Here is a 23,355-nt window from a genome sequence, read left to right on the forward strand (position 1 = left end):
CTCCCAGCGTACTCAAAAACACCTTGCACCATCTCCTTTTCAGTCCCTCAAGTGCCCCAAACCCCAGGATATCATCATGCCTTGGCGCCCCCAAACTTAACGAGATACTCATCATGAGCCTTCTTCTGCTTCTGCAGGTCCTTCTGCAGCTTCTTCAGCTGGCTCTTGGGCACCTCGCTGCCGTCCTTGAGCTTCGTCGGTAGGCCCTCGGCGTCCCACTCTGCGTACCTGTCGTCCGAGCGGAAGAGATCCGCCGGTGCGACCTTGGCCTTCTCCCACTTCGCTGCCTCCGCCTGCTCCTTGGCGCGTTTGGCTTCCTCTTTGGCACGCGCCTTTTCAGCCTCCCTGGCCAGCTTTTCGTTGCGTGCGGCGATAAGCTCGCTGGCGGGCACAAACTTGATCAGCGATGGCTTGCCCTCGAGACGGTCGTCAAGGTAAACGCCGACATTGGTGAGGTCATCGTCGCGAATACGGTCGGTCAAGGTAAGAATGGCCTTCTTTGACTCGGGGGAGGCAGATGAGACGGCCTTGCGGAGCTCGTCACGCAACCTCGAAACAGCGCGGGCGTAGGGGTAGGCAAGCTGATCCGTGTCCCTCACGCCCCGATCGACGACTGCCTTGAACTCGGCTTCAGGGTTCTGCTGCTCGAGAAGGCTGGAGATCGACTCGGACGACAGGTTCAGCGCCTTGACGTCGGCAGCCACGGTTTTATACGCACTGGCCAGAGGCTTGACAGCCTCCTTGGGATCGCTGCCGGCAGCGAGGGGCTGAGCCACCCAGCCGATACCACTGTATGGTGGTTGCGCATTCTCATCGAGGCCAAAGATGCCAACAATCTGCGTGATCCAGCGGGCGATGGCCTCGAGGGTCGTCACGCTGTCCTCGTCTGCGAGCTGAAGGTTGGCTGTGCCGATGAGGTCCTGGATGATACGCATCGCTTGCGGCGTGTCGAACGAGTTGGACAGTGCATCGTGCATCTCCTTCTTGGCCTTCTCGAGCTCAGCGGCCAAGCCACTCTTGGGGGTGTCGTCAGATACGGAGAGCGCCTTGACGCCTTCGGACGGCGCTGAGCTCTGGTCAAGCACGCGAGCCTTGATGTTGGCGAAGAAGTTCTGCAGAAGGTTAGCAGGCGGAGTTTCACCCCCAAAAGCCCAAGATTGACGTACCGAGACCAGCGTTTCCCAGCTGGCACCTTGCGCCCGCATGTCAGGAGAAATCTCGACGCCGTCGTTCCACTTGCCCAAGAGGAACACAACGCGCATGCTCCTGGACGTATAGTTGGTGGCCAGAGCATCCTGGATGGTCTGAAAGTTCTTCAGAGACTTGGACATTTTGGAACCAGAGATGGACAGGTGGCCCATGTGCAAAAAGTGCCTGACCCACGTGTGCTCGCCCTTTTCCTGTTCGCAGTAGTAGGCCTCACTCTGGGCCAGCTCGTTGTCGTGGTGGGGGAAGGCGAGATCGACGCCACCAGAGTGAATGTCCATCTGCGCGCCGAGGATATCAGAGGCCATGACGGAGCACTCAATGTGCCAGCCCGGCCTTCCGTTGCCCCACCTGCTGGGCCAGTATGGCTCACCTTCCTTGGACTTTTTCCAGAGCGCAAAGTCGCCGTCGCTCCTCTTCTCTCCCAGGTTCTTGGACAAGGCGCCCTCACCATCCTCCTGCAGGGACTTGTCGTTCCGGTTGCCCGGCCGCAGACGGGCGTATGTGTTGCCGGCCTTCTCGAAGGCCGTGATGTCGAAGTAGACGGAGCCGTCAGACTCGTAGGCGAAGCCCTTGTCGACGATGCGAGCGACAAAGTCGGCAATCTGCGGCACGTATTCGGTGACTCTCGTGATGACATCAGGGCGCAGAACGTTGAGGGCGTCCATGTCGTCGAAGAAGAGCTGCTCCATGCTCTGTGTGAGGTCGGTGAACATGGTCTGGTCGCTCGTGTCGACGGTCTCTTTGTACAGCGAGTCGAGGTAGGGCAGCAGAATCTCGTCGGCGCCGGGGAAAACCTTCTTGTCCTTGATGGCAAACGCCGCCGCGTCCATGTTGTTGATGTGCATCTTGGCCTTGGCCTCGTCGTCGCCGGGCTTTCCCGTGCCCGTCAGAGTCCCTCCCGCCAGAACTTTGCCGTAGGCGGCATCTCGGCGCGCCAGGTAGTTGTCCTCGTCGAGTGCCTCGTTGTCCTGGACGAGGACTGGCAGTGACTTTTGTGCGTACGCGCGGAAGGCGTCGAGGGCGAGCTTGGCGAGCTCATCATCGGAGTATGTCTTCTTCTTCTCGAGTTCGAGCAGGCGCTGTCGCCTCGCCTTGATGATAATCTGTGGCCAACGTCAGCCTTCTTGTACGGAGTGTTCGCCGCTTTGTGCCCCGGAGACTCTCTCTCTCTCTCTCTCTCTCTCTCTCTGTCTCTCTCTCACCTTGTCGTCAATATCGGTAATGTTCATGACAAACTTGAGGTCGGCCTTGAAGTAGTGCATCATGATGCGCCTGATGATATCGGTGGACACATAGTTGCGAGCATGACCCAGATGACTCTTGTCGTAGACAGTCGGACCGCAGGCGTACCAGGACACCTTCCCCTTCTCAATGGGGTCGAATGGCACCGGCTGGCCTGGCGACAGCGAGTTGTGCACCTTGAGTGACTCCATGGTGCGGTGGGTCAGGGTCAACGTGGAGGCGAATGTTCGGGTGAATCGAAGAGGGGCAATCGGGGATGGTCGGTTCGAGATTCTAAGGCTGACGAGTCTGAAAAACCGATTCATCCAGGAGGCAAAGGAGAATCGGGGGGTGGATGTGGGAAGAGGGAATGCGAAGAAGAAAAGGAGGGTGGGTACGAAGAAAGACAAAAAGTACGGCGACAGAAGCGATGGTGGTGGTTGTGTTGAGTCACGCAATGGAAGGGATGGAGGCTGCAGGAGACGAGCGATCACCAGAATGAGTGAATGGCCAGCTGGGCCTGTACGAAGCGTGCACTACGGACGCCATCCCCGCAGGGAAGGAACCCAATTTGTCCAACGCTCTCAGCCTCGCCTCCGTGCTGCTCTACCGAGAAGCTCATCATTGGCCAAAGCTGTCCCCCACCATTGCTACCCCGCGGTCATCGTAGCCAATCATGCCATGATGCGTCTCGACGCTTTCTTCAGCCTCGTCCAGAACTTTTTTTCTGCTGTTGCCGACCACTTTGCGGTTGGCTTGGCTTGGCTCGAGCATCCACCTTCAAGTCCTCCACAAGTGAGCCAATACCTCTTGGGGCTTTGCATTTCTCCAATCTCGTTCTCTTTACTTGATCGACTTTTCTTGCCTCTTGCCTCTCACGGCAAGCCAACATACACCATGGCGCGGCCGTCGGTGTTCCTCGAACCGGGCCCCAAGACGACGGCGGGCTCCCTTGCCATCATCCAACTGTCTCGCGACAACCTCATTCCCCTCATTCTCGAAGACTCCACCACCGAGAGAGACGGCTACGCAGAAGGCGCAACGCTCAACACTCGCTTCGGGTCCTTCCCCCACTCGACATTTATCGGCGTTCCCTGGGGTTCCCAAATCCGAGCCTCGACTGTGGACACGGGGTCTCGTGGCCGCAAGCGCAAGCGCAAGGAGGGCGACGAGGACGACAGCAAGGGCTCGACGCCGAACCCGGCCGACGACTTTGATGCGCCCACGGTGCTGGCTCCCGCGAAAAAGGCCGTCACAGCCAACAGTGGCTTCGTTCACATCCTCCAGCCCACACCCGAGCTCTGGACACAGAGCCTCCCCCACCGAACACAGGTCGTCTACACACCCGACTACAGCTATGTCCTCTCGAGGATACGCGCCCAGCCCGGCACGCGGCTGATCGAGGCCGGCGCCGGCAGCGGCAGCTTCACCCACGCCTCCGTCCGCGCCGTCTACAACGGCTACCCGACGACGTCCTCCGAGCCCCGCGGCAAGGTCTACAGCTACGAGTTCAACCGCGGCCGCTACGAGAAGATGCACGAGGAGATCGCGTCACATCACCTGACGGGGCTCGTCGAGCTCACCCACCGCGACGCCTACACGGGCGGTTTCCTCGTCGACGGCGCGAGCCCCAACGCCTCGTCCGTCTTCCTCGACCTGCCCGCCCCCTGGGACGCCCTGCCGCACCTCTCGCGCGCGCGGCCCACGGCGCCCGAGTACGCCGACAGGTTCCCCGCCGACGCGGGCCCCTGGGTGTCGCCCCTCGACCCCGCCAAGGCCGCCCACCTCTGCACCTTCTCCCCCTGCATCGAGCAGGTCCAGCGCACCATCTCGGCCATGCGCCGCCTCGGCTGGATCGACATTGACATGGTCGAGATGGCGCATCGGAAGATCAACGTCCTGCGCGAGCGTTTCCCCTCCACCAACCCCCCCGAGCGCAAGGCCCCGCCCGAGCCCAACAACGTCGGCGAGGCCGTTGCCCGCCTGCGCGACATTGAGCGCCGCGCCCGCGAGTACGACCCCCACAAGTCCAAGGCCGCCAACGACGCCATCGCCGCCGCCAACGCCGCCGCCGCCGCCGCCGCTGCGTCCTCGCCCATGGACGTCGATGCCGAGGGCCCCGCCGCCAGCGCCGACGAAACGGCCGGCAAGCCCTGGCTGCAGGGACGCCTGGTGCACCGCTCCGAGGCCGAGCTGAAGATGCACACCTCGTACCTCGTCTTCGCGACACTGCCGCGCGACTGGACTGACGCTGACGAGGCCGCCGTGCTGGCGAGGTGGCCGTGCGGCTCGGAGACGGCCGTTGTCGGCAGCGTCGACAAGGCGACGAGGAAGCGGGAGAAAAGGGAGATGCTCGCCAAGAAGAAGCAGAAGCGCCAGGGGCCCAGGCCAGAGGGTGCTGAGGCGCCGGCGGCCGATCAAGTTGTCACGGACGTGGTGTAGGGTTAGACTTGATGTTTGATACCCGCGAAATGACAGAAGACGTTGCCCGCGATGTGGTTTTCCGTCACGAGCTTTCGTGCCTTTCAAGGGGGAGGCTTTGCGTGTTGGTTTATGTATGCATGATGTTTTTCAGTCGGGCCACTCAACGCTTCAAATTTGACTATCCAATTGCAAGGCTGGGGTATAGAATGCAGAGATACAACCATACGCAAAACGATGCTGCTAAATCTCAATACTATCACAGGCGTCTGAATCACCTCCACGTATCGTCCCCCCAATCTCCGCCTGAGTAATCTGCAGCTGGTCGCTTCGTCCATTTGCTATTACCCCTCTGTGGTGGTGGCGGCTGTGTAGACGATCCTGGTGCCCCAACGTGTTGATGATTCGATGCGATGTGCGGCGAGGGAGCCAACTGTCCCGCCGCAGCCGGCTGCTGGGCAACCTGCGGCTGTGAGACCTCTTGCCGCACTTGCTGTGCCGGGAAGTACCCTTGGGACTCCTCTGACCACACTAGGCTCGGCCCAGCATTTGCCCTTGGTTGTTGTTGTTGTTGTTGTGGAGACTGTTGTAAGGGCGCCGTCGTCGCTCTCTGCACGGTGATGAGCTGCGGCTTCATGATGGGCTGCGCATAGGCCTCGGCGATATCCACGGTCGAGATCGAAGCCGCGTAGCTCGATGCTACCGACGCTTGTCGATCCAGTAAGGGAGCGTAGGAGTGCGACGAGGCGCGTGACAGATCCGATTCAGCAGCAGCAAGCGCTTGTGGATACGCCGCCTCTGTTTTTAGAGATGTGGGAGGGACAACCGATGACTCTCTGATGGTGTCTGAAGATGATCGAACCAAGAGGCCCTGCGGATCAGGAACTCGCATTTGAGTTAAGGCGGACAAGCCGGCCGTATGCGCGTCGACGCCCCGAACGGGACCTGGCTGTGACCGCACGGCGCTTTGCTGGCTGTGGGGAGTCTGCCCAATGGCTTGTGCATTAAACGGTATCTTCTGGTGATGCTGGGGCAACATTTCCTCGGAGCGGCGTTGCGATTGCAGAGGCTGCTGCTGTGCCTGCTGGGGAACAAACTGAAGGTGTTGCATCTGTGCAGCGGGATATGGCTGCTTCTGAAGAACAGCAGACTTTTGCGAGCCCTTCTTAAACTTGGAGAACCAGCCGCCCTTTTCCTTCTCCTTTTCTTTGTCCATTACGGGCCCAACAACCCCTAGAGGACTCGAGTAAGATCTTTGATGGTGCTGGAGAGGAGGGGGTGGTTCCATCATCACATACTGCTGACTTCCCACTTTTGGCAATGTTCCTTGCGACTGCATCCCTGGCTTCTGAGCCGACAGTACAGTTGCGGTCTGACGTCCATAATCTGCTGTAGTGACTGGGCGAACTTGAGGCGGAGGTTGTTGCAGTACCGGAAGAGTAGTCGCAGCTCTGTCAAATTGGCCAGGCAGTGGTAGGGGAATGGGCAGTTGCCTAGATATAGGTATCACGGGTTGGGAAGACGAGCGGCCCTGATCGCTCTCTGGTTGCTCCTGGATTGGAAGAAGAGCGTGTCCCGGAGTTGACACCGATATCGACGCGTTCGAACGCGATGGCTGCTGCGCGTTTGTGCCCGCTAGGGGTCGTTGGGGTCGTTCAGATGGTCGCGTGGGCTCCATCGAGGCTATCTCAGGAGCAAAGGTGCCCCCTTGCCGAATACCACTGTCGTGTGTGGAAGGCTGAGAGTTTGACCTAGATCCCAAGCCAGGAATGGTCCAGTGAAATGGGGCAGATGGCGGATTCTGATCTTGAGGGTTGTCAAGAGGATGTGAGAGAGCGCCTTCACCAACAACTCCACGGGAACTGTAAGAGAGATCTAGATGCTGCTGGGGAGGTGACGTCTGCTCTTGTGGCATAGAATGGCGACGAGTTGTTCCTCGGCGTTGCGGATCATTCGGCGGTCTCTGAAGAGATGCACTTGCGTTTGGTAGCTGTTGTCCTACGGGCCATTGTACATTCGCATTGCCGCTAGTTTGTGCTGCTGAGGAGGAAAGCACGGTGTTAACTTGATCGGTCTTGTGCTCCAAGGGAATCTTGAGCGGAATCTTCGGAGGTTTTGGTGCGGTACCATCGGACGAATTCTGAGGAATGTGGGTGGGGGAAGATGATGATCCGGCGAAAGAAGCAGGCCGCGTGACAGGCTCCCGTACAGGGGGCGCGTAGGATGGAAAGGGCTCCGTCGCCACGCCGCTTAATGCTGAGGCTGGTTTCATGGAGCGTTCCTCCCCTAAATTCACGTCGGAGAAAAATCCTGATATGTTGGATGACCGGCGCTGAAGGCTGTCAGGGGGGGATGGTGTCTGAAGGTTACTTATTGATGATTGGCGACTGGATGACGGTCCGAGGGATGAGACGTCGCTGGACGCGAATGATTGCTGTCGCGGTAGCCTTCCTTGGGGTGACGAGACCACTTGGCGTTGGTACGCCAGCGACTCGGAGGACCAGTTGCGACTTTGTGACGGTTCGTAGGACCTTGGAGGCTGCGGGGATGGTGTGCTGAAGTCATTTGTGCGGGAAGTGCTAGATGAAGGTGGTGACTGTAGTTGCTGACCAGGAGGCGCCGTGCTCACTCTCTGAACCCATGGCCGTGGCCCCAAAGCTGGTTGCGGATCAACGTCCATTGTCGTCGTATGGTGGATTTGACCAATACGTGGTGGGTTGTCCGTATGACCTCGTTGGTTTTCAGTGCTGCTCCGCTCTACCATCTTGCCTCGCGCGGGTTTCAACACGGAGGGCACATGGCTCAATGAGATTGCGGCAGCTTTTTCCGATGATGCTCCACTCTCGTTCGTCTGGGCTCGCGTCTGCTCGCGGGCGGCAAATGCAATGTGATGAGGCACAGTGTTGCTGCCAACAGGGGCTTGAGAGGGGTGTGATCGAGGCTGCTCCTCAACTTTTGGAGGTAGCTGCGGAGGCTGGAGCACAGTTGGTACATTTTCGGACTGGACCCTTGCCGGCTCGCGTGGCCCTAACATCAGCGATCCTTCGCGAATCAAAGAGACACGGCGATCTTGGCTTTGGGAGCTTGGCGTTCTCTGCTCAAGATGGGGGCGCTCGGCAGTACTAGCGGCCACTGGAGGTGCGTATGGTTGATACTTGGAACTTGATGTCGCAGCGTTTGTCGGCTTCCTGGTGATCTTGAAGGGTGACTCATCCCTTGGAGCGCGTGGCTCTTCTGCCGCCTGGATCTGCCGTTCATGTGATCCGGTTGACGCTTCGGCTGGCGTCGAAGCGCCTGGCGTTTGCAGCGCTGACGTTGGTGGCGATGGGTTCTTAGGCCTCGCTATCGTCCCAAAGGTGGCTTGGTACAAGACATGGTCAGGTAGACTGGTCTGCTGAAGCTCATTGTGCTGGGATGTATCAACTGGCTTCCTGTCGGTGGGCGTGGTATGTTCAGGAAGTTCAGCAATCCCCACATCCATGTGTGTTTCTATGGGCGCGAGAACAGCACTGTCCCCTATCTCCACTGGGTCGGGATGAGTCTCAATGCGCGCCTGTGCCGTATGTTCGGTAGGCATTTCAGCCACCACCCCGACTGGGCTCCATGGGGCGCTTGCGGGTAGCTCATGCGGCATTTCGCGGGAATCTAGCAATGGAACTGTTGGTGATGCGGCCGACGGAGGCTCGGCAACAGCAGCAGGCGGTGTCGTCTCGATGCTCGGCTTGGCCGCTGTTGAATCGCCAGCAAACGGGGTGCTGTGGACCACGAGCGGCGTGGTAGATTCGCTTTGTATGGGTGATACCTTGGAGCTCAAACGAGATGGTTGGCTGTCCTCTGACTTGACCTTTGCATTTTCGTCCTCATTGCGCTTCCCCTTCTCAGGAGGTTTTGCACCAGCGTCCACTCGGTCATCTTCTTCGCCCAGCGGGCTCACGTCACTGTACGCGCCAGGCCCAAGGAACATGAAGCTCTCGGGTTGGTAGTAGAACTCGCCGCCGTTGTCGTCATCATCGGTAGGACTCAGTTGTTGCTTCCCTGCACCATCCCGAGAGGGCTTGGTCCCAGAGCCTAAGCCTCCACCCGATGGTCCAGCCGTCGCGCGCTCCAGCGACTTTCCGGGTCCCTTTTCGTTATTCTCGGGGGGCTCCGTCTTCCGTTTGACCTGCTGCTGGCTCTCGAGCTTCTCCTCCGGTGCCAGGTCGGGTGCGGGCGCGTAGGCGTCGACAAAGTCGGGAAACTCGTCGCCATCTTGGGGAAAGTGAAACTGGATCTGGCCCGTGGGTTTGTAGCGATAGAACCAGCGGCTCCCGTTGTAGTCGGATTCCCAGCCTGACGGGAGACCGGACATGGTGCTCAGAAAATGTCGTCAAGCCGCCGCGCCGGCACGATTGAAAGTGTCGGGAAGTAAGACGCGGTCGCAGTGCTGGAAGCCCGCGCGTCAGCATGAGTCGCGACGTAATGCATGGATCCTAATCCTACCAGAACATCCAAGTCGCTCAGCACTTTCTTGGTGAACCTGCGCTCGAAGTCGTCGGCATGGCAGCTCGTCGGACTGCTATTGAGTTACAGTAGGTAGGAAGGGGAATGGATCTCTCAGGAGGCAGCTAAGGTTCTCGCCTGTCAGGTCGGAAAGCCTGGCGGCAGGGCATCCTTACCGACATGATGGCTTCACTAGATCGGGCGCCTCGCCTGCTTCCTGTGGTGCGGCTGAGGCGGGTGCTTCATTGCTTTGCTGTGTTGGTTGGGGGCCGTCGACAGGAATAGCCCAATAGCCCAAGACCTTAGCTTGATGGACCCTGGCTCTCTCCCTCTAGCGAGGGGTTACGGGCCTTGGCAGGTGGAGCGGAAGATCTCCGGCCCCTCGTAAGGCAGAGATGACACCTACCTAGGTAGGTACCTAAGGTAAGCTAAACACCACACTCTCATGCTCTTCCGACCCTCAACGCCTTGATGGACGTGGCTTGTGAGTCAACATCCCGCACTCCTTTGAATCCTCTTGTGACAGGTGGACTTGGCCCAAAAGAAGAGTATCGTTCAGCTTACCAGGGTATCACCGGATGAAATTCTTGGAAGCTTACTCCTTCTGCCTCAATCAGCTCTGACTTCAGGCACGACCTATCTCAATGTTCGTCATATCAGACCAGCAAGCTTGAAAGAGACCTTTCTTCAGTCAAGTTACTCACGACAAAGTCCCCTCATCAGTCTCATACTGTCATCTGACGGAATGAGGGTTTCGGGGCGTGACAGCTTCACCCATGCATGTAGTTACGAGGTGCCTAATGCACGTCGGAAATGGGTATGTTCATCGCTATACTAGCAACCGTGATGGTATGATATGAAAGCTCGGCATCCACTCTTGAGCCGTGAGAATCAAGTCAGAGGGTATAAATGCTGTCATGCGCAGGCGCGCCTTGGGCTCGTCATTTCGTTTCCTGCCCAACCTTAACATCAATTCATCCTCCTGAGTCCATGCCAGGGATCTCTTCAACCCAGACATATTGCCATTTTACTCTTTTTACAACACAACGAGGTTCGGTATCACAATTGCGTGGGCTGCGGCTTCGGCCTGGACTGTCAGCAGCACACCTCAGCTGGTGGCGCGCCCATCAACCTGACGTCCAATGCCTTGGTCTTCACAGCTCTCCGAACGCAATGCTGCAAATACAGGTAATAGTGACTGGGCATGGAGACCACAAGCCAACAGACCAAATGCCAATCATGTCACAACAAAACGCCCTGACGCCATCCCAGACGCACTGCTCACAGGGTCGATGAGCATCCCTGAGCTGTCAAAGTACCCAGAAACGCTGGGCTTGGTTTCAGACGTCATGGCGTTCGTCGACGAATTAAACGATGGCGGCGACACCACCCTCGCAGGGGGTCCCTCAGCTTCTAAGCTCGATCAATACTCCAAACTCCTTCTCTCTGCTAAGCTCGAAGTCATCGAATCAACTCTCGTCATGGCAGAAGCAGCCAAGGAGCAGCCAGAAAGTAGTGCCCCCAACGAGAGAAAGCACACGGAAACATCAAAGCAAAAAGAAGATAAAAAGAAGGACTTGGCGACAAAGGTATGATTGCGTCAAACCTGGATCCGTTCTATTTGCATTTACAGATGATACGACCAATTCGTCAAATGCTTCCAAAGTCTGGTCTACCTCAAGAACAAGATAATGACAGGTCACTCGGGTGCTCCTCAGAAGGGGTAGCCGAAGCGGAAAACTTCGCGACCCAACAATATGAGGCCCTCCAAGTTCAATTCTCCCTCGACTAAGCCGCACCCACCACCGAATTCACCAAACCTACCAGGACCTCCTGGTTCTCTGGGCATTCCTACCGTGCCAGCCTCTATGCCGAATGCTGCTATGCCACCTATTGCAGGCCATCCCGTCTCGGCCCCGTCACTTCCATTTCCTCCGATCACCATTCCTACAGTCGGACTCCCATATCAAGCTTCCGTATTTCGGCATCTCCAAGTACGGAGGAAGCCGATAGAATAGACTCGGGGTCAGGATGAAGCCGGCAAGGGACTGCCTGGTGTTGAGTCACAGAAGTCGGAAGGAGGGAAACGAGCGCCAGGAGGAAGCAGTCATAAGGCAGGCCAAGTGAACCGGAGTTTGAGGAAGGGCACCGACTACGAATCTAGAGAACCCTGAATAAACCGGCCGTTGATCCTTCGCTTGTCGTAAGAAATCTTCTTTGACACCGAGGTAGCCTCAACTTATCTCGTCGCATGACACAAGGATTATTAGAAACATTCCGAATCAAGGCACAAGTCGGACTTATGCAAAGAGAAGCCCCGGCGATGGCACAGTGTGAAAATTGCCTCCAGGTGCTTGGTTTCAAGCCCATAACATTGAGTAAAGAAAAACTAAGTCCTCCAGGCTCGTGGTGTATCGATATGTACAATATGGGGACCAAACCGTGAACATCGTGCGGCAGCCTGCATCTTGAACGGCATGCTATGAATTATTCCCAACACAAGACATGATGGGCATCACGACGGGAAAGCAAGCCAACTTTCATGTCCCGCTAACAAACAACCTCCGGAGAACACTTGCTTTCAACAAGAAGACGAGAATAATATGGGGCCAGCCCGGAAAAGGGGGCTAGGATGGCTTGTCCGTAGGCTGTGTCGAACTTTGAAGGGTCGCACCGACTACAATTGAGGACAGAAGACCGTGCGTTCGACTCTACCTCCCAGCTGATGAAGGCTTGAACTTGGGAAGTAGCCTCATCTGTGGCGATGAGTTTGAAATCTTGCGGTAGTTGAAATATGTCGTCGGAAGTGTCGTTGACGCGAAGTCCAGGGCTTGAGCGGAACCAGTGACCAGAATTGCTCTGTGCCCCCAGATTTCGAATAACTTGGAAGAGTATAGGCAGGTATTGTATAGCGCTCTCATTGACAGCCTGGCAATTGACTGTTACATTCGAGGTCTGACCGTTGGGTATTGGAAGGGGCTGGCAGATGTTGGTCGCTGCAACCTTGATGCTGCTCAGAAAGGCGTCGACAGTGCCGAGCCATACTGCTGGTTTCGGACTCAGATCCACGCTGACTTTGAGACTCCTCGCATTTTCCGGTGCACTGGGACTCGTTGGGCTAGGGGGCAGTTCCGCGGCAGGAGGGGTCGAAGGAGGTGGTGGGGGGCTTGGTGGAGTAGGTTCCGACTGTCCTGGAGGAGCTGGAGACGGTGGAGGACCGGGAGTACCAGGAGGCGATGGAGGCACTGGAGAGTCTGAAGCACCGGGGGGTGCAGATGGAGGGTTTTGAACAGGCGCGCCAGGAGCGGTCGTCCAGGGAGTCGGGCCAGTTCCGAGGTGGTTGCAGATGAAGGCTGTCACGCAAATAGAGCTCGAGTTGGAGACGGCCGTGCTGATGGGCCGGTTACGATAGGTGTAACACCATAACTCGGTGCCGCCGTTCTTGGGACTGGAAGCTCGACCGGCACGCTCGGGCTCTGGAGTGCCATCATTAATCCAGACTGACCAAAGATCGCCATTGGGGAGTATGGCGCTGGCGCCTTCAAAGTTCCAGGGATATTTGCCGTCTCCATAGGGCATCTCGACGGCTTGATCGGGGGCAATGGGATTGACTTCCTCCGAAGTTGGCCAAATGGCATCATGATACCAGTTGATCTGTCGGGAGGTAGACCAGGTGGCATTCTCAGGATTGGTACCGATACCACAGTCAGCAAGAACCAGGTTTTGGTTCCAGTTCTCCTGGGCGATGCTGACTGCTGCCAGGGACAAGGCGAGAACAGCGCCGCTGATGACTGGATTGCGGATCATTGCTGATGGTACAAAGGTAGAGAAGGAATTCAGGATGATTTCAGGAGTCCAAAAAGGTCCAAAAGAGTGTGAGGTAGAGGTAGAGAGTGTAATGTCGAAGACAAGAAGTGAGCAAGTTGGATTGTCAGGTCGGTCAAATCAGGAGAAGATGTCGGCAGGTCAGTTTGCTTGGAAAGAATTGTCATGGGTGATTCATGTGGCAGAGCCTTGTGATTCAGAGGGCTTTCATGTCAGGTAAGCAGGGCAGGTTCCTTGAACGGTCAAAGTATGGCTCCTGGGAAGCGATGATGGAATGATAACCACCACGAATTGTTGAGGAAAACGCCAGACTCCAGACCAAGGAACTCTCACCTTCTTTGAAGCCTATGCCTCTCAAGGCTCTTGTCTCAAGGTATCTAGGAGTAAGAACCACCCCTTCGTCGATGGCGGCATCTGGAGCTCTTGCTACTTCAAGGCGCGCGGTTTTGTCTTTCTGAAGGTGAGTTAGGAGTGACCTTGACTGCTACTTCCCTTCGCCCCGACTCAACAGTTTTATGTACACGCGGCATGTGGCCTTGGCATTGACTGCCGCATCTTAAGTGATGTCGCCTCGTTCTTGCCTATACTATGTCAATAGAGAGATCGATCGCTGCAAATGTCGCTTCCCGACATTCGATGCGAATGCTGGTCGCTTTCTTATCTGCCCAAGATAACCCCCTTTTAGGGTGACTAGAAAGGCAGGTATGCGGATGCTCGGCCAAGATCACCAGACGTAATGTAATCGATCGGATGTCACTGCCTCCCCGAACTGTGTGAATTGAGATGGACTGTTTTTCGGAAGCACAACATGAACAAGATCAGCTTAGTGAATTAACAAGGCCTTCATTAACTTCTTCAAACCCAAAAGAGGTGCACCCGCATTACGTCTTGTTCTCCTGGACGTGAACCACGATTTTCCCTGCTGCCGACCCAACTTTGAGCTTCTCAAAAGCCTCGTAGACCTGCTCAAACCCAAAAGCCGAGTCCACCACCGTCTTCACTTTACCTTCGCCCATCCACGTCGCCAGCTGCGCGAGGTCCTCGTGCGAGTTCTTCGTCATGAACGCCTCGAACTTGTGGCTCACACCTCCCAAGAACTTGGGCAGTAACAGTCCCGAGGCAAGGTGGGTCGCCATCTGGAAGGAAAAGTGGCCGCCAACAAACTTGTAGTGTCCGCTTGGCAGCAGGATCGCGTCCGAGGCGCTAAAGAGGTCGGGCGGCGAGTCGCCAACATTGTCAACGATGACGGAGAAGACGGGGCCGATCTCCCGCAACTTGACCGTCACATTTGTCGTCTTGTAGTCAATGATCTCATCGGCGCCGAGCTCCTTACACAAAGCAGCTTTGGATGTCGAACAAGACACGGTGACGTGGCAGCCGATGGCCTTGGCGATCTGGATACCATATGTGCCAGTGCCTCCGGAACCACCGTTGATGAAGACCTTATCGCCGGCCTTTGCGTACGGCGCGATGGTCTGGTAAGCTGTCAGGGCCGCAGTGCCGGCGGCGCCGGCCTGGTCGAGCGATACATTCTTTGGCAACGTGGCAACGCCGTCGTAGGGACTGACGACATATTCCGAGAGCGAGCCGGCCCACTTGAGAGGATCCACGCGACCGAGGACGTTATCGCCCACCTTGATGTCCGGCACACCCTCGCCGACGGCGATGACCTGACCAGCAAAATCCATGCCGGGGCAGATTGGGTACGAGAGCTTGGCCTTGGATAAGATGCCGAGCTCGGGGAGCTTGTAATCAGCCGGGTTGATGCCGGCCACGATAACCTTGACGAGAATGTGTTCCTTTTCGAGGGTCTCTGATGGACGTGGTACCGTCACCAGTTTCATGTTGGCGATTGGCCCAGGGGCGTCAATCTGATAGACGCGCATCTGAGGAGTGTCTTGGGCAGCCATTTTGCAGCCAGTTGATGTGTTGAGATTGGTGATGTGAACGAACTGACCGGAGAATGCCCTGGAGGTAGAATGGCTCTGTAGATATCAAATGAGGTTTCAGGGAACTCCAGAGTCGTCCAAGGCAGCTTGAGGGTGCGATGATATCACTTTTTGAAATAAAGTTTCTACCCGACGGTGGGCCTGGCGAAGCTTCCTGGGAATGCGTACTTATTGGCACGAGCTCTCCAATTCCATCACGTCATGGGCCCAGTATGCCGATTCCGGGGCTGCACTAAGCTGCTTTCTGCCATCGGGGGACGGAATCGATCAAGACACGGCCACACCCACATACCAGCAGTATGGCTCCCTTCTTCTGTCGGAAGACGATTCTGGTCAGGCCGTATCTACCACTGCGCACGGTGATAAGAGTAGCGCAATCGAATGTTTTCAGCATCCTCTGGTCTTCCGAATGTTGGCATGTGCCAGTATTGGTGCTGTGTCGAGCCCAGACTGAGCGACAAACTACAAAGACCGCCCTTGAGGAACGTCGCACACGCCTGACTCGTAATTCATGAGTGGGTGGGTGTGGGCCATTTTCCTCTGCTGCACTAGTCAATAATCATGAGTGTTCAAAGGTTGTACATGGCGATTTGTAGGAGACATAGATTGATAGATTAAAAAGCACATCGTCATGCTTTTGGAAGACGTTGTTATAGGGTTAAGTCCCGATCTGACATGCATGAACGTCAATTCCCCTGTATTGCTGATGCGGGAAGCCGCCAAGTGCTGACGCTCGCAGCTTGGCATTCCCGTACATCTTGTCACGTTGCGCATCACAAATAAGTAGAGACTAGACAAGAACCAAATCTTTTGTCTCAAATTATACGGGTGTATGCTTCATGTTAAGCGACTCTGGATTATGGTATTTCAAGCTTCATACATAACTTCAGCTGCTTACATACTACCAAGTCTCATGACATCCTAGGTCTAGCGTCCTGTGACAACAAGTTTGTACTTCTGCGACAACACTGAAAGGGCGCATGAACAAGGGTCGTTAAGTGGAAGTGCTCATTCTTTTTCCACTTTGGGACAGCTTACATCGGATCTTGGAGCTTCAAACCTAAAGTCTTTGCCTATACTCGCTCATGATTGACGGAGTCGATTTTCGGCTTCTCGAGCTCTTCGCCGATGGCTGCCGAGCCATGGTGGTCCCGCTCGAGTAGTGCCGTAAGACCAATGTCTCGATTGATCTCCGCCATACGCTCAAAGTCCGCTTGTGCGGTTCCCTCAGAGCCGAAGACCAGATCCTAGTGGGAGTCAGCGCTGAAGGCTTGAAGTAGCGGCAGGGGTTCTCAAAGTATACCATTTCCTCCAGCGAAAGCCGCTTGGTCTCCGGAACGAAGAACCAGACGAATGCTGCGCCAGTATATATGAGAAGGCCGAATATGATGTAAGTACCGTACGTGATACCAACGAGCATGTCTGGGGTGACCTGGCCGACACTGCAGACGGTGTTGTCAGTATCTAGACGTGCCATTTTACCGTACCTATGGGTCTCTGTCATATGAAATGGCTTACATGAAGTTATTCCTAAAAGTCCCCGTTAGCTCCCAACACCATCAACTGTGGCCATTTCGACAATGCGGTCATTTACTCACATCCAGTTACTGGAGGCTCCCAGCGACACACCATAAGGACGAGTGCTCAGCGGCCAGATTTCAGCAACAATGATCCAAGCACATGGTCCCCAAGAATCTGGATAGCCATTGAATCAGCAACACGGTCAAGTCCTGATATCTCGCTGGAGAGAGTCTTACAGCCGAAGTGGATCACGAACAGCCACACCATGCACACAGCAGCCCAGCCCGCCGCGGGGGCGTTATGGAAATTGTCGATGTTCTTGGCCAGGATTATCGCAATGATGATGTGGCAAGTACCCATACCGATGGCCCCAACGGTCAGGACCGGCTTCCGGCCCACTCGGTCAATCCACAGGACTGCCGGGATTGTAGCTATGAACATGGCAACACCGACAACACCGGTTGCTAGCAAGCTTGTCGTGTTCTCACTCAGGCCGAGCTGTTCAAAAATTTGAGGAGCGTAGTAAAGCACCTAAAGCCGCACCATCAGTCTCGACTCGATGAAGAAATGGCTGGCAAGGTCGGATAGGCTCACAGCATTGATTCCAGACCACTGCTGGAACAACATGACGAGGCAAGCGACTATGACACGTTTGAACATTGCTCTGGATGTGAACAAACTCTTGATGGAGACAAATTGCAGCTTGAAAATGTTCCACGCCGTTTGTTCTTGCAGGTGAGGAAAGTGCTCGGCGATGCTTCGCTTTTCGAACAGGGACTGTGCCTTGATTTCAAGGAACTCGAGTTGAATGAGTTCATGATCGTGAGGTAAGTCTCGGAGGTTGGCAAGGACGTCTCGGGCCTCGTCTTCGCGATCATGGTGGATCAGCCACCTTGGCGAGAAAGGCATCCACATCATTCCAACAAAGAGCACAATGGCTGGTCCGAGCTGGAGACAGATTGGAACTAACCACGCAGCGTCTGACTGAGTCTCCTCTTCTGTTCCTCCAATGTAATTGCACCCGCTGTGGCTCTGTGTTAGTTGACTTCATCGTGTTGCGAGTGTCTTTCTGAGGGCAACCTACTAATCGATCCAGAAACTGATCATGATTCCAAATGTGATAGCGAGCTGCTGCAAGGCAACAAGAGCTCCACGGACCTCACTGTCTCATAACGATGATGATTAAATGACCTGGTTCGTTGTGAGAAGCGGGGGAAATAAGCTTACGGAGGTGCGCACTCTGAATTGTACAGCGGCACAATCATTGAAAGACTTCCCACGCCCATACCCCTGCATCATGTTAGCACCAGAAGAAAAGACTCGGTCACTTGAGTACTTGCGTGATAAACCGACCTGCCAGGATTGATTCGTGGCCGCCAGTAATTGAAGTGATCTGGATGATGACTCCGAGCATGAAGACCGCGGTCGCAACCAGAACACCATACTTTCGCGAGAAGACTTCGGCCACAAAACCAGAAAGCAGGGTGCCGAACCAAGCCCCGAGTTCCAGAATTGCAGTCAACCAGCCTTTGAGAGTAGGATTGTCGATGTAGCCATCCATATCTATACAGAAATACCAAGAATCAGTCGACAACGTCCATTCTACTTATGAGACAGTGGGCAACATACGTTTCCCAAAAGATGGCATGGCCAAGATTCCCGAGAACATGCCCTGATTATAGCCGTAAAGAACTCCTCCGATGCACGCGAAAGCTGCAATGCGGGCCACCTTGAAGTTCTTGACGAGAGCTCTGGCGCCGCTGGCTCCCATGAGCGCCTGTCGCCGCTCCAACGCTGCATCGTACGCGGCATTGCCGCCGAGAGCACCGCCCATCGTGGAGTTCGCGTATGAACTGAGATTTCTTAGTGAAATGGCGATGGCCAGGGGCTTTTGACTGTGTAATGAAGAAAGACGAGTCACAGGTGAAACTAGATTCTAGTTCTGCGCTCACTTCAGACAGCGTGAGTTGGATGTAAGCTTCTTCTTATAACAGGCGTTAGCTTTGTGCCGGCTGTTGATCGGCGCTCCTGTAGACATCAGGAGATGAGCATTACATGCGCCCGGGTGTAAGCCGGGATCGGCCCGTCGTGTCCAGTTAGGACATGGGGTTTCAAGTGCGGGCAGCGGAGGAGGTACCGGAACACGTTGTGCACCGGGCGTGAGCGGTAGAAATGTAATCCATGGAACCGATCCCCAATACTTTTTAGCTTTCCTCCCTAAAGGTTCTCTATGCCCAAATGTTCCACTTCCTAAGAGGTAAGCGGTGGCTATCCAGGTGATCCATCACCATTCCAGACAGACTTCTTCATTATTCTAATGATCAATTTTGACCTGATGAGTCCCTAACTAAGTATTCAAGTACTTTGCGTTAAGACATAAGCACACAGTCCCTCTCCTGAATGGGCATTAGTAACGGAGACACCTCGATCCCAAATCCATCCTTGTATCTTCTAGTCTTTCTTGGGCCCAATACCACATCATCTGCATACGAAGAGGGGTAAAGGACCACCGTCGGTGTTGGTCCGGCATAAACTGAGTGAACTCCCGCCAATGCCCGACTACCTTGCCTATGCCCGTGCGACATCGTCCGGCAAAATGAGAGGCTCCGGCATGAGGTCGTGCAGATCAATGCTACGAAAGGCGCCTGACGCTCATTCAAGCACGACAGTATTTAGCCGGAGGGGGAAATGTGCCGGACCCCACGAATCCTTCGGGATATGCAGTCAAGTGGAACAGCCTTACCTGGCACTTTTGGGCGTTGGGGTTGGTGTGGTTTGCACAGACACTTTTGGCAGAGCACATCGGCTTACATGGTACTTCAATGCCGATGTCCCTTTTCCGATAAAGCACGGGACACAGAAAAGGCGGGGATTTCGTGCGCTTATGCTATTGGAGTCTGGGATTAGAGAATGTAAGCCGGGACACGGTCATTAGTAGACGGAGAGTCGGTGGAGAGGATATCATGGGGATATGATGAAGCATGTGCATTGCCGTCGGAACATTCGAGCAGTGACTGGCCATGTGTGGCTGGATTTTACGAACCGTTTGATAAATTGTTGGTTGTAGCTACGCACATGATTTTCATTCGGGTTTGTTGCATCGATTGACTCTTGGTATGCACAACAACGCACGTTCTAATCGGCAACTTGCTTCAGGCTTGTGGACCTTGATTCGGTCCCTGGCCAGTTTGAACATAGGACGACATGGAAGCATGTCAGGTACATGGTGGAGACGATTTGGCTGTCAAGAGGTTGACCGTTGCAACGCAGGTGGTGGAGAACCACCAGGCTCTGTGGAGGATCAACCTGATGACAAACCCCGGTACAAATTCAGAAGTTCCTAAACATGAAAAAATGGCTTCTCGTTTCCTCAGAACCTGAAATATCGTGAGGCTCTATACGAAGTCACGCTGAACAGGTCATCGATGGAGGGCGTGCCATTGCTCAACAGCCTGGTGACGAGCATGGGGGCTTATCGCCGAAGGATCAGATTATTCTGCTGCGCCGCACTATCCCATCTAGTCAGCGTGCGGAAAGTGACCTCAGCTCGTTACTGTCATCAAAACATGCAAACTTCATCGAGCCACGCACGCATCCAAGTTCACACGACGTCACGATCAAGTTAAACCCAGAGCAGCATGGTTAGTCCTGCGCCGGCCTGCACAGGCTCACCCTCCTACAATCTCATCAACCCATCCAACACGTGGAACGAGTGGCCTGAAAACATATCTGGCTTCGTCTGCAAGAGCCCACCGATTGGCTACTACAGCTCCACCAACTTCGCGAAATGCTGTTCCGGCGAGGTCTACAACATTACCGAGCCTGTGGCGCAGGATCACCCCTTCTATCCAATGTCCTGCGCCGTAGTCTGCCTCGTCGACCCCGAGTTGGATGCGTCGAACGACAAGTACCCCTACTCCTTCTCAGAGCACTTCATGTGTCTAAATGATTTCCCCGAAGGTGAGGACACGTCTGGGTACCGACACGACGGGGAGGTCGTTTGCGCCACAGTCACAGCGGCCGGTGTCCCTGCTCCGACGACCTTTGCTAGCACACCTACCGGGGCGTGGCAAACGAAAGTCTACTCCGATTATGGGTACGGGAGAGACTTTCCGGACTCGAGTTCATCTATCGAAGAGCCTCAGTCTTCACCAACGTCCTCGAAAACTGGGACAACCACTCAAATTTTGGACACAACAGCGAGTGCCCGCCTCTCGAGTACAGCGAATGAATCGTCAACGACAGAGAGTGAGGGTGCTGCGCAGCAGTCTACTGAAGCTCCGTCACCAGGGTCTTTGACACGAGTGTCCAAGATAAACATGGCAAGCGTCGTTGGCTGCATGTTCATATTGTCGCGAATGGGGATGTGATGTGTAAAGGAGCGAAGGGGTGAAACCACCCATAACTAAACGTGATGGCAGAGTGACTGCAGACAAGTCGCAACGATATCGTCGACGATCGCTGGAACAGAGCAATGGCTTGTGTAGATAGTTCATTATTCCCAAGGTTGCATGCTATGAACGCTAATAAATGTTGGCAATTTGCGTAAAATCCTAAAGTCCCAAATCATCGCCATAAAAGTCATCGAAGTGTAGGTGATCTACTCCTGCTAGCGGCAAAGATCGATGCGCATCTCAGCCATCTCTAAAATGCAAGCGCCTCGGCCATGGTCTGCTTCTTCTCGGTAATCTTGGTCTTCCTGCAACAGTCGACTGCCGAACAAAAGTTGGTGTCGGCCTGACTGGCTGTCGCCGACTTGGGCACACGCTGCTGAGCGGGCCAGATTTCTTCGCCAAGAAGCTGCTCCTTCTCAAAGTGTGCGGTCATGACCTCGCGAACAGTCCTCTGGAAGAATAGTGGTCCCTTTTCCAGCTCGGGGTGAAGCTCGCCGTTGACAAAGATGCCGGCGTTGAGGTTCTTCTGTGAGTTGAGACAGAGATACTTGTCCTCGGACATGATTCGCTTGTACATGTCGTTGATCACGCCAAAATCCTCGTCGCTCGAATTCTTGTTCCGGAATACTTCATACTTCATGACGGACTTGGTGGGGCCGCTGGGCATGAAGCGCTGGATAAAGAAGAAGTGCGGTCTGAGATCTTGGTCAGCAAGGATTCTAGGCAAATAAAGCGCCGAGCGGATGATAACTTACGAAACATTCATGGATGCGTTGGGCCAGAAGTACGTTGCCGCCACACGAAAGCCCTTTGCGATCTGTTCCTCTGTGGGCTGGCCGAAGTGCTGGATGTGGGAGGCCTTCGTCTGAACGTAGTAGGAGTTGAGATCTGCAATTGACGGGATGTCGGGGTGTGCTTGAGGGCAGTGGTAGCACTCGTTGTAGTTGTCTGCCAGGATCTTCCAGTTGTATTCACCCTCCATCTCCCACGTGTGGTCGTACACGTAGTCTTCGAAATTGTAGTGCTCGAACCTCTGCTGCTCGTCGACTCCTTCAAAGTCTTCACCCCACGGAATCTCGGGTGTCTCGCCCGCATCCAAATTCAGCCAGATGAATCCATTCTTGTCGAGATGCACGTGGATGGGAAACAGGCCATTCTTGGACTTGTCGAACCCCTCGAGGTCCTGGTACCCCGGGGCCTTGGCGAGGTTTCCGCTAAGACCATAGGACCATCCGTGGTACTTGCATGAGAAGATGAAGCTGTTGCCGTGGGTGCTCGTGACCACAGGGAAGGCCCGGTGTCGGCAAACATTGTGGAAAGCGTTGATCTTGCCCTTGCGGTCCTGGACCACGATGAAGGAGTAGCCCGCCACGTCGTACTTGACCCAATCTCCAGGGTTGGGAAGACGAGACTTGTGCGTTGTGAGGAGCCACTTTCTGGAGAAGATTGCACGGCGCTCAAGCTCGTACATGTCCTGGGACGTGTACCATGATGCTGGTAGTGCCCTGACGGGGGCTTTGGGGTCATGGGCGGGAGCAGCACCGGCGAGCCCAAGGTACCTTTTGAGGAGCGACATGGCAACAAAACAGTGTCTGTGATTATAGAGAGTTGCTGTAGTGATATGATGATAATGGAGATAGCGATTTTGGATATGATTACAAGTTGATCATAGTGCTAGTTCTGCTTCCTCCCACACTCCGTATTGAAGGTGGCCGTCCTTCTATATGTCCCTACCTGCTCCCTCATACCTGAGCGCCACGAGCTTCGTATCTCTGACGCCGGCACGAACTCACGTCCGCCGATGTTCTCGGAGTCCCTAAACCGCGATGACTTGTTACGACTCCCCCCTGGCTCACTATCATGGGGTCACTTACACGGGCGGTTTGCCGCTCACGTGATCGGGCCTAGAGATCAGTGTGCCGGCCGGTTTATCGGAGGCTTGTTTCAGCCGCATACTGACCGGACTGATTGAGGTGAGATGCAGCTATGCCTCACACCCTCTCGAACCCCTGATATTGCTTGGTTTTGGCCATCTAGAATCGAATGCGTCACCTGGTGCTGATCCCTTTGCCTGGCGTTTGAAATCCTCCGGACGAGCGCGGACCAAGCATCACGATCTGTACTTCCATCACAACAGCACAGCATGACTACAGCTCCGGGTCCGTCAGTCGATGCAAGCTATCACGGGTCATGAAGTGAAGTCGGCCCAGCTCTCCCTCATCCGGCCGGTTCACCCGCGCGAGAGAAATGAAGCTTTCGGTGTAAACCTAAGCTCTTGGCAAGAGCTTATCCTGCTGCAGGACCCTGAATCGGGGGTGATCCAACTCTGACAGGGC

General features: G+C 55.2%; 9 protein-coding genes across 9 annotated transcripts; 2 read left to right on the plus strand and 7 right to left on the minus strand.

Moving 5' to 3' along the window:
• Positions 1–74: 74 nt before the first annotated feature.
• On the minus strand, positions 75–2,642 carry D7B24_004370 (uncharacterized protein; the record flags this gene model as incomplete). Its single annotated transcript, XM_028638541.1, has 3 exons — positions 75–1,112; positions 1,167–2,312; positions 2,412–2,642. The coding sequence occupies 3 exons, from the start codon at positions 2,640–2,642 to the stop codon at positions 75–77; spliced, it is 2,415 nt and encodes an 804-aa protein (XP_028496892.1).
• Positions 2,643–3,327: 685 nt separating this feature from the next.
• On the plus strand, positions 3,328–4,872 carry TRM61 (tRNA (adenine-N(1)-)-methyltransferase catalytic subunit trm61; the record flags this gene model as incomplete). The annotated part of the gene is made up of 1 exon (XM_028638542.1): positions 3,328–4,872. One exon carries the CDS (start codon positions 3,328–3,330, stop codon positions 4,870–4,872), a length of 1,545 nt encoding a protein of 514 aa, XP_028496893.1.
• Positions 4,873–5,125: 253 nt separating this feature from the next.
• Positions 5,126–6,067, minus strand: D7B24_004372 (uncharacterized protein; the record flags this gene model as incomplete). The annotated part of the gene is made up of 1 exon (XM_028638543.1): positions 5,126–6,067. One exon carries the CDS (start codon positions 6,065–6,067, stop codon positions 5,126–5,128), a length of 942 nt encoding a protein of 313 aa, XP_028496894.1.
• Positions 6,068–7,217: 1,150 nt separating this feature from the next.
• Positions 7,218–9,199, minus strand: D7B24_004373 (uncharacterized protein; the record flags this gene model as incomplete). The annotated part of the gene is made up of 2 exons (XM_028638544.1): positions 7,218–7,406; positions 7,481–9,199. The coding sequence occupies 2 exons, from the start codon at positions 9,197–9,199 to the stop codon at positions 7,218–7,220; spliced, it is 1,908 nt and encodes a 635-aa protein (XP_028496895.1).
• Positions 9,200–12,041: 2,842 nt separating this feature from the next.
• D7B24_004374 (uncharacterized protein) lies at positions 12,042–13,137 on the minus strand (the record flags this gene model as incomplete). Its single annotated transcript, XM_028638545.1, has 2 exons — positions 12,042–12,160; positions 12,291–13,137. 2 exons carry the CDS (start codon positions 13,135–13,137, stop codon positions 12,042–12,044), a joined length of 966 nt encoding a protein of 321 aa, XP_028496896.1.
• An 899-nt stretch (positions 13,138–14,036) lies between these two features.
• D7B24_004375 (uncharacterized protein) lies at positions 14,037–15,065 on the minus strand (the record flags this gene model as incomplete). The annotated part of the gene is made up of 1 exon (XM_028638546.1): positions 14,037–15,065. The coding sequence occupies one exon, from the start codon at positions 15,063–15,065 to the stop codon at positions 14,037–14,039; it is 1,029 nt and encodes a 342-aa protein (XP_028496897.1).
• Positions 15,066–16,177: 1,112 nt separating this feature from the next.
• D7B24_004376 (uncharacterized protein) lies at positions 16,178–18,459 on the minus strand (the record flags this gene model as incomplete). The annotated part of the gene is made up of 10 exons (XM_028638547.1): positions 16,178–16,351; positions 16,408–16,546; positions 16,592–16,634; positions 16,734–16,799; positions 16,862–17,156; positions 17,220–17,649; positions 17,710–17,787; positions 17,853–17,915; positions 17,975–18,188; positions 18,255–18,459. 10 exons carry the CDS (start codon positions 18,457–18,459, stop codon positions 16,178–16,180), a joined length of 1,707 nt encoding a protein of 568 aa, XP_028496898.1.
• Positions 18,460–20,263: 1,804 nt separating this feature from the next.
• D7B24_004377 (uncharacterized protein) lies at positions 20,264–20,995 on the plus strand (the record flags this gene model as incomplete). The annotated part of the gene is made up of 1 exon (XM_028638548.1): positions 20,264–20,995. The coding sequence occupies one exon, from the start codon at positions 20,264–20,266 to the stop codon at positions 20,993–20,995; it is 732 nt and encodes a 243-aa protein (XP_028496899.1).
• A 274-nt stretch (positions 20,996–21,269) lies between these two features.
• D7B24_004378 (uncharacterized protein) lies at positions 21,270–22,595 on the minus strand (the record flags this gene model as incomplete). Its single annotated transcript, XM_028638549.1, has 2 exons — positions 21,270–21,714; positions 21,775–22,595. 2 exons carry the CDS (start codon positions 22,593–22,595, stop codon positions 21,270–21,272), a joined length of 1,266 nt encoding a protein of 421 aa, XP_028496900.1.
• Between the last annotated feature and the right edge of the window lie 760 nt (positions 22,596–23,355).

The sequence above is a fragment of the Verticillium nonalfalfae genome (assembly GCF_003724135.2).
Source record: "Verticillium nonalfalfae strain VnAa140/NRRL 66861 chromosome Unknown scaffold_24, whole genome shotgun sequence".
In the NCBI taxonomy this organism is placed as follows: Eukaryota; Fungi; Ascomycota; class Sordariomycetes; order Glomerellales; family Plectosphaerellaceae; genus Verticillium; species Verticillium nonalfalfae.